This window comes from Cherax quadricarinatus, chromosome 5 (assembly GCF_038502225.1).
Source record: "Cherax quadricarinatus isolate ZL_2023a chromosome 5, ASM3850222v1, whole genome shotgun sequence".
In the NCBI taxonomy this organism is placed as follows: Eukaryota; Metazoa; Arthropoda; class Malacostraca; order Decapoda; family Parastacidae; genus Cherax; species Cherax quadricarinatus.
In genome coordinates this window covers 11,264,550-11,276,146 of record NC_091296.1, presented here as the reverse complement: position 1 = coordinate 11,276,146, position 11,597 = coordinate 11,264,550, and the positions used below count along the sequence as shown (strand labels likewise).

Sequence of the window (11,597 nt, the reverse complement as noted above, 5' to 3'; positions counted from 1 at the left end):
TCTCCGTTATGCGCGCCGTGAAAGTTCTCTGTACATTTTCTAGGTCGGCAATTTCACCTGCCTTGAAAGGTGCTGTTAGAGTGCAGCAATATTCCAGCCTAGATAGAACAAGTGACCTGAAGAGTGTCATCATGGGCTTGGCCTCCCTAGTTTTGAAGGTTCTCATTATCCATCCTGTCATTTTTCTAGCAGATGCGATTGATACAATGTTATGGTCCTTGAAGGTGAGATCCTCCGACATAATCACTCCCAGGTCTTTGACGTTGGTGTTTCGCTCTATTTTGTGGCCAGAATTTGTTTTGTACTCTGATGAAGATTTAATTTCCTCATGTTTACCATATCTGAGTAATTGAAATTTCTCATCGTTGAACTTCATATTGTTTTCTGCAGCCCACTGAAAGATTTGGTTGATGTCCGCCTGGAGCCTTGCAGTGTCTGCAATGGAAGACACTGTCATGCAGATTCGGGTGTCATCTGCAAAGGAAGACACGGTGCTGTGGCTGACATCCTTGTCTATGTCGGATATGAGGATGAGGAACAAGATGGGAGCTAGTACTGTGCCTTGTGGAACAGAGCTTTTCACCGTAGCTGCCTCGGACTTTACTCTGTTGACGACTACTCTCTGTGTTCTGTTAGTGAGGAAATTATAGATCCATCGACCAACTTTTCCTGTTATTCCTTTAGCGCGCATTTTGTGCGCTATTACGCCATGGTCACACTTGTCGAAGGCTTTTGCAAAGTCTGTATATATTACATCTGCATTCTTTTTGTCTTCTAGTGCATTTAGGACCTTGTCGTAGTGATCCAGTAGTTGAGACAGACAGGAGCGACCTGTTCTAAACCCATGTTGCCCTGGGTTGTGTAACTGATGGGTTTCTAGATGGGTGGTGATCTTGCTTCTTAGGACCCTTTCAAAGATTTTTATGATATGGGATGTTAGTGCTATTGGTCTGTAGTTCTTTGCTGTTGCTTTACTGCCCCCTTTGTGGAGTGGGGCTATGTCTGTTGTTTTTAGTAACTGAGGGACGACCCCCGTGTCCATGCTCCCTCTCCATAGGATGGAAAAGGCTCGTGATAGGGGCTTCTTGCAGTTCTTGATGAACACAGAGTTCCATGAGTCTGGCCCTGGGGCAGAGTGCATGGGCATGTCATTTATCGCCTGTTCGAAGTCATTTGGCGTCAGGATAACATCGGATAGGCTTGTGTTAATCAAATTTTGTGGCTCTCTCATAAAAAATTCATTTTGATCTTCGACTCTCAGTCTGGTTAGCGGCTTGCTAAAAACTGAGTCATATTGGGACTTGAGTAGCTCACTCATTTCCTTGCTGTCATCTGTGTAGGACCCATCTTGTTTAAGTAGGGGCCCAATACTGGACGTTGTTCTCGATTTTGATTTGGCATAGGAGAAGAAATACTTTGGGTTTCTTTCGATTTCATTTATGGCTTTTAGTTCTTCCCGCGATTCCTGACTCCTAAAGGATTCTTTTAGCTTAAGTTCGATGCTTGCTATTTCTCTGACCAGTGTCTCCCTGCGCATTTCTGATATATTGACCTCTTTTAGCCGCTCTGTTATTCTTTTCCGTCGCCTGTAAAGGGAGCGCCTGTCTCTTTCTATTTTACATCTACTCCTCCTTTTTCTTAGAGGAATAAGCCTTGTGCATACATCGAGTGCCACCGAGTTAATCTGTTCTAGGCATAAGTTTGGGTCTGTGTTGCTTAGTATATCTTCCCAGCTTATATCGGTTAGGACTTGGTTTACTTGGTCCCACTTTATGTTTTTGTTATTGAAGTTGAATTTGGTGAATGCTCCCTCGTGACTAGTCTCATTTTGTCGGTCTGAGGCTCCACGCATACATGTCTGAACCTCAATTATGTTGTGATCTGAGTATATTGTTTTTGATATGGTGACATTTCTTATCAGATCATCATTGTTAGTGAAGATGAGGTCTAGTGTATTCTCCAGTCTAGTAGGCTCTATTATTTGCTGGTTTAAATTGAATTTTGTGCAGAGATTTAAAAGCTCGTGTGAGTGTGAGTTTTCATCAGAGCTGCCTCCTGGTGTTATTACTGCAACAATATTATTTGCTATATTCCTCCATTTTAGGTGCCTTAAGTTGAAATCCCCCAGGAGCAAGATGTTGGGTGCAGGAGCTGGAAGATTTTCCAGACAGTGGTCAATTTTTAACAGCTGTTCCTGGAATTGCTGGGATGTTGCATCCGGAGGCTTGTAGACTACCACAATGACTAGGTTTTGGTTCTCGACCTTTACTGCTAAAACTTCCACTACGTCATTTGAGGCATTAAGCAGTTCTGTGCAAACAAGTGACTCTGCAATGTACAGGCCAACCCCCCCCTTTTGCCTGTTCACTCTGTCACATCTGTATAGGTTGTAACCTGGGATCCATATTTCGTTGTCCAAGTGATCCTTTATGTGGGTCTCAGTGAAAGCCGCGAACATTGCCTTTGCCTCTGCAAGCAGTCCACGGATGAAAGGTATTTTGTTGTTTATTGCTGGCTTTAGACCCTGTATATTTGCAAAGAAGAATGTTATCGGACTGGTGGTATTGTTGGTACTGGGGGGGGATTTTTTTTCCGGCATTAGTATCTGTATCTGTTGGTTTGGAGTGGAGGCCATCGACTGTGGTTCCACTCCAGGAATGACTGGATTTGGTGTACGATTTCTGCCATTTCCTGCCAGTTTTTTTTCCTTCCTGGCACTAAAAAACCTCTCCCTCTTGAGTGGCTGTGGCTACCCAGGTTTTCCCATGGCCTGGATGTTTTGTATCTTTTTGTCCCCTTTAGATGGTATGCCTGGCAATTTAAGTTATAGCACAGTCTTTCCTGTACTGAAGAGGTACACATTTCAGGGTGAAAAAGCTTACAGGAAGGGAGTTTGCATTTTCCTGTTGTCATATGGGCATGACATTTTCTAGGGTGGTCATAGTTGCATGTCCCATCTGTTTTTCCAGATTTCCCATGCCAGCAGATACCAAGTGCATAGTATGTGCACAGGCTTGGTTTCCGTTTGCCTTGGGTTTCTGTGACTGTATTCCCTGTTGGTGCATGTTTCCCTGTCTTATTCCTATCCTCCTTAGCACCAACAATGGAGCTCCCACCAGTTGTTTTTGGTAATTTATCCTCACTATTGCTATTGGAGTCCTCTTGTTTGCTATTTCCTGCGGTATTTCTGGTTTGCAATATTGGTTTTATCTTATCTTTGACAACACTTGTTTCCCTACTATGGCTCCTGTCCTCTATGAGGTCATTTATATGTATTCCTTCCTGCGTATAATTCCCGACTACCTGGACAAAATCTCCAGCTTCACCATTACTGTCTACCAGGACAGTATCTCCAGCTTCACCATTTCTGTCTCCCAGGACAGCACCTCCAGCTTCACCATTACTGTCTCCCAGGACAGTATCTCCAGCTTCACCATTACTGTCTCCCAGGACAGCACCTCCAGCTTCACCATTACTGTCTCCCAGGACAGCACTATCAGCCCTACATTTACTGACTACCAGGACATCACCTCCAGCCTTACAGTTTGTGACTACATGGCCAGTATCAAGGGCAGTACCATTCAGCCCGGACTTTTTATGTTCCCATCTGTTGTAGAAAGCTTCCAGGTTTTCTATGAAAGCAGCTTTGATGTTATCCTCTTTTAATACCCTTGTGATTTTAGTCCACAGATTTTCCTCATTTGGGCATACCCAAAAACACTTCTCTGTTTTAATACTGCTTGTAGCTAGTTCTGGGATATCTGCACAAGGAGCGTGACACCAATTTCCACAAAAATGACAATTTATCCATGTGGTAGCCCGTTTGTTTGACTGACCACAGACTACACACAGCTTCATAATGATTTGAATGGTTGATTTACTGCAAGTCTACTAGCAACCTCTTGAATATTATATTAATAACCTTAAATGAAGCTCTAGCTATTTGTATTTCTGTTTCTAACTCTTTTTGTATATTGGACAGCTTACCGTCACGTTCCTGATTTTTAATGTTTGTGTTTATAAGGGCGCCTACAAACCCATCCGTTTACAGTCTGCTTTATTGTCCAACGAAACTGTTTGAAACCAGTCCCGGGTTCGGACCAGTCAAGGGTTCGGACCAGTCAAGGGTTCGGACCAGTCGATCTGCTCTGATCAGTGGGTCACTTATTTAAAACATACTGGTCGGTGATTTGAGCTAACACATGAAGGATCTACTGGAAATTATCTACCCGAGTAATATGTGATTTGACTGATACAAAAGTATAACTTGCGTGTTGAAGAGCCGGTGATATCTGGCAGCTCCTACAATGACGTACAGTCGACCTCTTTGTTTATCAATCGCTGTATCTGGCTTTTCTATTTTTGTTTTTCCGTCTCCACCACATACAGCGCCTGTTCGGAAATGTGGAAGGTATTCAGGCTTAATTCAGGGAACTGGAACACAGATTCAATTCCCTAGATCAAGAGCCCCTCACAAGTATGAAGGAACCTTCCTTGAAGAAATTATTATTATTATAACCAAGGGGAAGCGCTAAACCCGGAGGATTATACAGCTCCTTGAAGAAAGCCACCCAAGATAACCCAAGAAAGTCTGTGTCAACGAGGTCTGTCTGTTATTTCCACTGTGGTCCAGTCGACTAACACCCAGGTACCTACTTACTGCTAGGTGAACAGAGACAACAGGTGTAAGTAAACATGCCCAGTGTTTGCACCCGTGCCGGGGTGTTAACTTTGCTCACACCTCGACAAAATAATTGTCCTCAAAGATTTGTTAAATTATACCATAAATTAAGGAAAGATCCTATACTTCCGAAACAGACAAAGTAAATGCGATAGTAATTATGGACAAAGTAACTCACAGTGGAAAAATAAACATGTTATTAGAATACATAACAACAATTGCAAAATATTTAACCTTTCAATTTTGTAGTGTTATGATGGAGCAGTCTTACCTCCCTGTATGGCTGCTGTTAACTTACTGCAAATGTAAAACAATTAATGGTAGGTCGGTTGTATCTTCCTTCATGGTTCCTGTTTATCATTATACTGCCAGAGTGCAAAACATTTAACAGGCTTCCGTACCTCCGTGGATGGATACTATTAACAAGTAGCGATAACAATAATAACTCATAATATTTTTAATCATAGTGCACCATGCATATTAAGCACTCAAAATCAAGTTAATTAACTTAGAAATAAACCACCACAACTCGTGCCAACATGATTAAAATTGTTGAAAGGAAGAATGAAATTTCTTGACGTGTTTAAACGCCTCTAACTTCCTCCTGGCAGACGCTAAACCTCTCACAGGGCGACCACGGTGCTGTAGAAGTATAACTGAAGTTACTACCAACATAAATAATATATAAAAGGCAGTGAAGATGTGAAAAATAGCAGCGTAGAAGTGAGTATGTCCTGACGATGGCGGCTACCAGCTGTCACTGGTGTTCCTGGTGCTGGCTGCCTCCTGCTGCACCAGCCACACCAACGTTTTCATCAGTATTCTCTCCCCTCCCTCCCTCCCACTCCCGCTCTCACGTATTCCCATGACACCGAGTGTCTCCTCAACATATCTCGTGTAGTATGTGGGCATTAGAGAAGCAGAGGGCATTATATTATCATATATATTGCTTGGATCGCCCCAGTGTAGGTATTGTTTATGCGATATCTGAAGGTCAGTTTTTGTTACGCTTTACTACTTGCGTTTTCTGTTGGCAGGTTATTAATATTTTTCGGGATCTGAGTAACCAAACATTTATTCCTCGAATAAAGCATGACAAGGATGAGAAAGCTTTAACTGTATATGAAGGAATTCCGAGTCTAAAAATAGATTGCAAGACAAACCACAGTCTCGTACGATGACATCACGGACACGCCATTCAGCGGCAGCCAATCAGCGTCGAGGAATGTAGTGACGTCACGTGTACACCTCTCAGCTGTCGCATCAAAACATTGTGTTCAGTGAGTGTGAGAGTGTGGTGTGGAGAGGTTGTGTGCGCTCTCCTTCTCCTAGCCTGCAGGATAACGCACTGTGCCTGTATCTACCTCACGTGCTTTACTCTCTCTCTCTCGAGCAAAATGAATTTCTCCTTCGCTGGCTGCGGCTTCTTGGGGATATACCACGTAGGAGTTTCCGCCTGCCTGAAGAAATACGCACCAAATTTGTTAGTAAATAAGATCTCTGGGGCGTCTGCTGGTGCTCTAGCAGCAGTGTGTCTGCTGTGCGACTCTCCGTTAGGTAGGTTTACTTATCCAGCCTTGTATATCACTCAACTTATTTTCAACCATAACATGCTCTATTTAAGGAGCTTTAGGCCTGTTTCAAGTGTGTTGGCCGGAAATCTGACATTTTTCTTAAATTTGGACAAACTAAATTACCCATTCCTCAGGTGTTGCATAACATCAACGAGTTTAAGTGAGTAAATAAGTAAGTTTATTAGGTACAGGTACACATAAGTGCAATTATCATACATAGTGTAACTTACCTAAGTTAACCCCCAAAAAAGTCAAAGTGACTTATTTCCACAGGGGTTCTTAATGCGTCTCTGTTGGTATAATTATTAGGGGATAACATGAAATACCTAAATGATAGACATATAACCCTGATTTTTAATGGGGTGGAAGGGGTAAGCCAGTGGAAGGCCTCGGTCAGATGATCAAAAGCTCCAGTGCGGGTCATCATATCGTTACTATTCAGGGAGGACCTGATTGTTTTTTCTTAGCATTTTTTTTTTTTTAAGTTTTTCTGCCGAGGGACACGTTATTTGTTTAATTTAATTAAAATTTACAACAGGTTTTCCTCTCGAGGGCAGTTCCTTGACTCCGGTGAGAAGCTCTTGATCCAAGGAATTGAACTCTACTTCTCTATCGAATGATCCTGATTGCCTGTCATTCCCCCCACGTGCTATATGACCCCTGCGAATTTAGCACTTCCCGATTAATGTAACAATGATACAATAACTTTTATTCCTGCGTCTAAATGGCGAACTGCTGACAGTTGTGAAGAAAAGGCATGTTTGTAGTTCAGGTTTTAATGAAGAAGAGGTTTAAGTTTTAAGATCTTGGATGAACGATGGCGTTAGCAGACAGAAGATACTGTACTTAAACCATTATCACGAAACGTTATAATAAAGGTTACACTGTAAGAAATGTCTTTCCCACTGTTAAGACGAAAACATCACAATTAAAGCTACTTCTGTAAACTATCTTTACAGCTTTCATTTCTATAATATTCACATAAATTTTTATTTTGGCATTCAACACAATTTTTTTATAATGGTGTTGAGAGCACACGTTACTGGCATTCGTATTTAGTACATTAAGTAGTTAACCCGGGATAACCTGGAGATTACCCAGAGAGAGGTCCGGGGGTCAACGCCCCCGCAGCCCGGTCTGTAACCCAATAAATTCAAATAATGATTTATTTCCGTTGAGGGCCCATCGTACCATAGACTTATGTAATAAAAAATATTGATAATTGTAACTGGAATGATACGTAAATACGGAAAAGTTGAGGTATATGGCGCTTGGATGCAGTGGGTGTGTAAATAAGAGACATTGCGGGATATGGCACTGTGTGACTTTGTAAATGGTCCAAGTCAGACCGAAACGTCGTCGTAAGCTTCTCTCTTTTATGTGCGGGTTATTTGTGTATCGTTCCGTCACAGTATTGTGCCTTTTTTTGTTATTTATGGTGAGGACGTTTCGTCCACCAGAAACTTTATCATTGATAAAGTCCAAGTGATACGTACCTAGTGGACGAAGTCTTCACAGTAAATTGCCATAACTTCCATTGTTTTAGTTATATACAGAGGTAGAATATTACCACGAAATGGATATTTATTAATGGCAATGTTCAGCACACGTGTGGCTTTATCAGGTTAGTGGCTTGATAAAGCCGCTGTGGGCCAAAAGTTGTCGTTGATAAAGTTATATATCTGTCATTCACCCCACGTCTGTAATTGTGCTTCTACAGGATAATGAATAATACTTGTGTGTTTAGGCTAACTATTGTCGAAAATTAAAACAGCTGTCTGTAAAAGTAATTATCTGTACAATAAACGTAATGCAGCTTACTTGCTCCAGTACACTGTAACAGTATTGTGTGGACGAGAAGACCTGCATAGTTCAGTAATGAGATCAGAAACCGTTATGTACTCTGTCTGAATAGGTAATCAGTCTTGTCTGGCCACTTCCTTGGTGAAGGGATCTTGATCCAAGAAATTGGAGCTCCCTCTTCCATGGATCAAACTTGATCACCGTTCAACAGGTGCTGTATGACACTACTGTCCCGTAAAAATGATTTCTGGCTGCACAGTTTTTGCATTGGAAATGAAAATATTTTGGTGTATGTGTATTGTTTCTTCATACTGATTTGTTTTCAACAACAAAAAAATGTATGCGTATTTTGTTTGCAATTTGATTTGTGCTGGAAACACAGAATCTCTTAGTTTGTGTATTTTGTGTCTTCATGTTTTGCGGTGAAAAGAAATTTGCTTGGTTATGTATTTCGTCTCTTCATCATGGTTCGTTGTCCAGAAAGTTTAATGTCTGTGTAAATTAAAACTGCAGTTCAACGGATATGGTGAGGAGTCCAGTAGCAAGTTTTGTGACATTCCGCGCACTACATTAGTGTCATTTATTGTGCCAGTTGCCAGTAGGGATCAGTTGCTGTGATCCCTTCCTGCTTATTTCTTCACCATGAATATAGTGAACATAAGAGGTCAGTGTGCTGTTGCACGGGCACTGTCACTTAATAGTAGTAACGTATTGTGCTTGGTAACTCGGATTTGTTCAGTAGGTCATGAAGACCAAATTCACAACTAACCCATGAGTTGTGAATGACTTCTAGACGATGTTTTGGCCAGTCCTCGACCATTATAAGGCGTGAGCGACTTGAAAATGATCCAGGACGAACGCTGTATTACCACTACTGGTTTAGCGTATTTGCATAATTATAATCACACCAAAAACCAACACTAAATTCGTATTTTTTTCCCCGTGTGGGTTCAGTAATAAGCTGGATGACGATTGTCTAGGCTAAGGAAAAAGTCATTACGTAGCTTTCCCGTTTTTAAATAGAACATAAAACCTAGCTTGGGTAAGTCAGCGGATGTTTAACCAGTTATTGGTGCTGTTTCCTGAAGAATATCTTTACCTCATCATTTCCTGTTTCTTTATCCAGTTTGTACTTCTGCAGCTGAAATAAACTATGATGACATTATTATATACCTGGACGATTTCATTTATTTATGAATTAGTTTCCCTTCATTGTGATTGACAAATATCTCCCTAATACTTATTACTTACCTTTAGCTTCACTAATCTCTGCATAAACATTAGTAGTAGTACTTGATTCTGTTTAATTTTATTGTTAATGTTAAATTTTAAATGCATCCCCCCCGCCTTTCGCATATCAGTTTTTATGTTTGCAATAGTTTTTTTTTCTTTTCATAAATGTGCTGCTTCTCGTACAAAGATATATATATATCGTGCCGAATAGGTAAAACTGGTCAGTTAGCAAGAACTCATTTAAAATTAAGTCCTTTCTAAAATTTTCTCTTATATGTTTAAATATATATTTTTCCATTTATGTTAATGTAAAAATTAATTTTGTACCAAAAGAATCTTAGAAAACTTACCTAACCTTATTATAACAAGCGCAATTTAATTTAACCTAATCCAACTAAATATATTTTAGGTAAGTTTACAATACTTTAATAATAAACAATCACAATGAAATATATTTTTTCGATAGGTTCAGAATAATTTTTGCGAAATTATTGCATACACAAATTTTCGCTTGCCTTATTCGGCAAGATGAGCGTTGATACTCACCACCCAGCAGAACTAGGTGTTGTTCGTGATCCGAGGACACTCGTGGCAGAGGTATGCTCAAGGATTAAATTCAGCCTCCTCCTATTTGAATACCCGCCTTCACAAGCAGTCTATATAGCAATGAAACCACGAAACTTGTGGTTTTGAATCACAAAACTGCGGCAGGGTTCGACCCCACGACACATTGTCCTGCTTCAAGAGACAACACAATGTACATGTCACCTTATCCACTCAGCCATCGATCCTACAAAGATCACACCCAGCAGAACTAGGTGTTGTTCGTGATCCGAGGACACTCGTGGCAGTGGTATGCTCAAGGATTAATTTCACACTCCTGTTTGAATACCCGCCTCCACAAGCAGTCTATATAGCAATGAAACCACGAGATAAGTAATTTTGAATTATTTACCAAACTGTGGAAGGCCAGGGTTCGACCCCACGACACATTATCCCGCCTCAAGAGACAACACAATGTACATGTTACCTTATCCACTCAGCCATCGATCCTACAAAGATCACGCACCCATCAAAACTAGGTGTTCGTGATTCGAGGACACTCTTGGCAGTGGTATGCTCAAGGATTAATTTCAGCTTCCTCTTATTTGAATACCCGCCTCCACAAGCAGTCTATAACAATGATTCGGTGATTCAAACACACACACACACACACACACACACACACACACACACACACACCTAACACAGAGTAGTCAGTAAGTGGAATAGTTTGGGAAGCGATGTAGTGGAGGCAGGATCCATTCACAGCTTTAAGCAGAGGTATGATAAAGCTAATGGAGCAGGGAGAGTGACCAGGTAGCGGCCAGTGAAGAGGCGGGGCCAGGAGCTATGAATCGACCCCTGCTACCACATCCTTGGTGAGTACACCTAACACAATGCATTCCATATTTTTTTTTCCTGTCCCAGTGTGTAATTTCGGCCTCTCATCCCAAAGCCACAAAAAATCCTACTATATTGTTTTCCTGTACACGCGCCCAGATGCCATAATATAAATAATTTGGAAACCTAACAAAAGCCTCTTTAACTGAACTAGTTAAAGCTTCCACTCTGCCCCATTAAAAATTCACCCCGTCCCTGGCAAACATGTAATGTTTGTTTAGAAAATCTGTTCTAGGTTTTAATTAATGGTATTCCATTTCCCTTGCAATATTTGTCCAGCCAACAGTTTATATAAATTATTCTGGACAACTTTTCATGATGTCGTGATCCCTTCATTTAATATAATTAAATCAATTTCTGCCCTGCGTTTGGCAAACATTTTCTCCCCTACGTTTCACAGCAAATCTACCTTCAGTAATGATGTAAATAATTAGGCTTCCCATTACCTGACATGTTATACATATTGCTTTCTCTAACCACATCCCGGCTCCAGGGTAGCACAGCCATTTCCTCTATACCCTTCATTTCATTGGGGGGTACCATGATACCGATGACATGTTCGCTGTGTGTATCTAGTGCCTAATGTAGTGTAAGAAAAATATAGGGATAAATGTTATTGGTATCTAGTTTATGGCATGAACGCCAGATATATGACGCCACCCGCACTGTGTCCTCTCATTTGTCAAGCAGAGGGCAGGGCATAACCCAGGTTTCCTATTGGCTGGTGGCCCCGACAGGGAATGTACACCTCTCGCCCGCCTTAATTAAAACATAAACAAAGGAACAAGTCTGTTGGCCTTTTCTGTTTTTTTCTTCCTTAAATTGTATATACTGGTCAGTAAGGTAACTCCCTCCTCTTCTGA

At 41.1% G+C, this 11,597-nt stretch overlaps 1 protein-coding gene across 3 annotated transcripts in view; it reads left to right on the top strand.

The window, feature by feature from the left end:
• The first annotated feature begins 5,966 nt into the window (after window positions 1-5,966).
• Window positions 5,967-11,597, top strand: part of LOC128684852 (1-acylglycerol-3-phosphate O-acyltransferase Pnpla3) — a 122,224-nt gene continuing 116,593 nt past the window's right edge. For all 3 annotated transcript variants that reach the window (XM_053771159.2, XM_053771160.2, XM_053771155.2), the window contains exon 1: window positions 5,967-6,238. In XM_053771159.2, coding sequence (XP_053627134.1) covers window positions 6,079-6,238 — 160 coding nt within the window. In that variant the 5' untranslated portion in view covers window positions 5,967-6,078. The remainder of the gene's footprint in view (window positions 6,239-11,597) is intronic.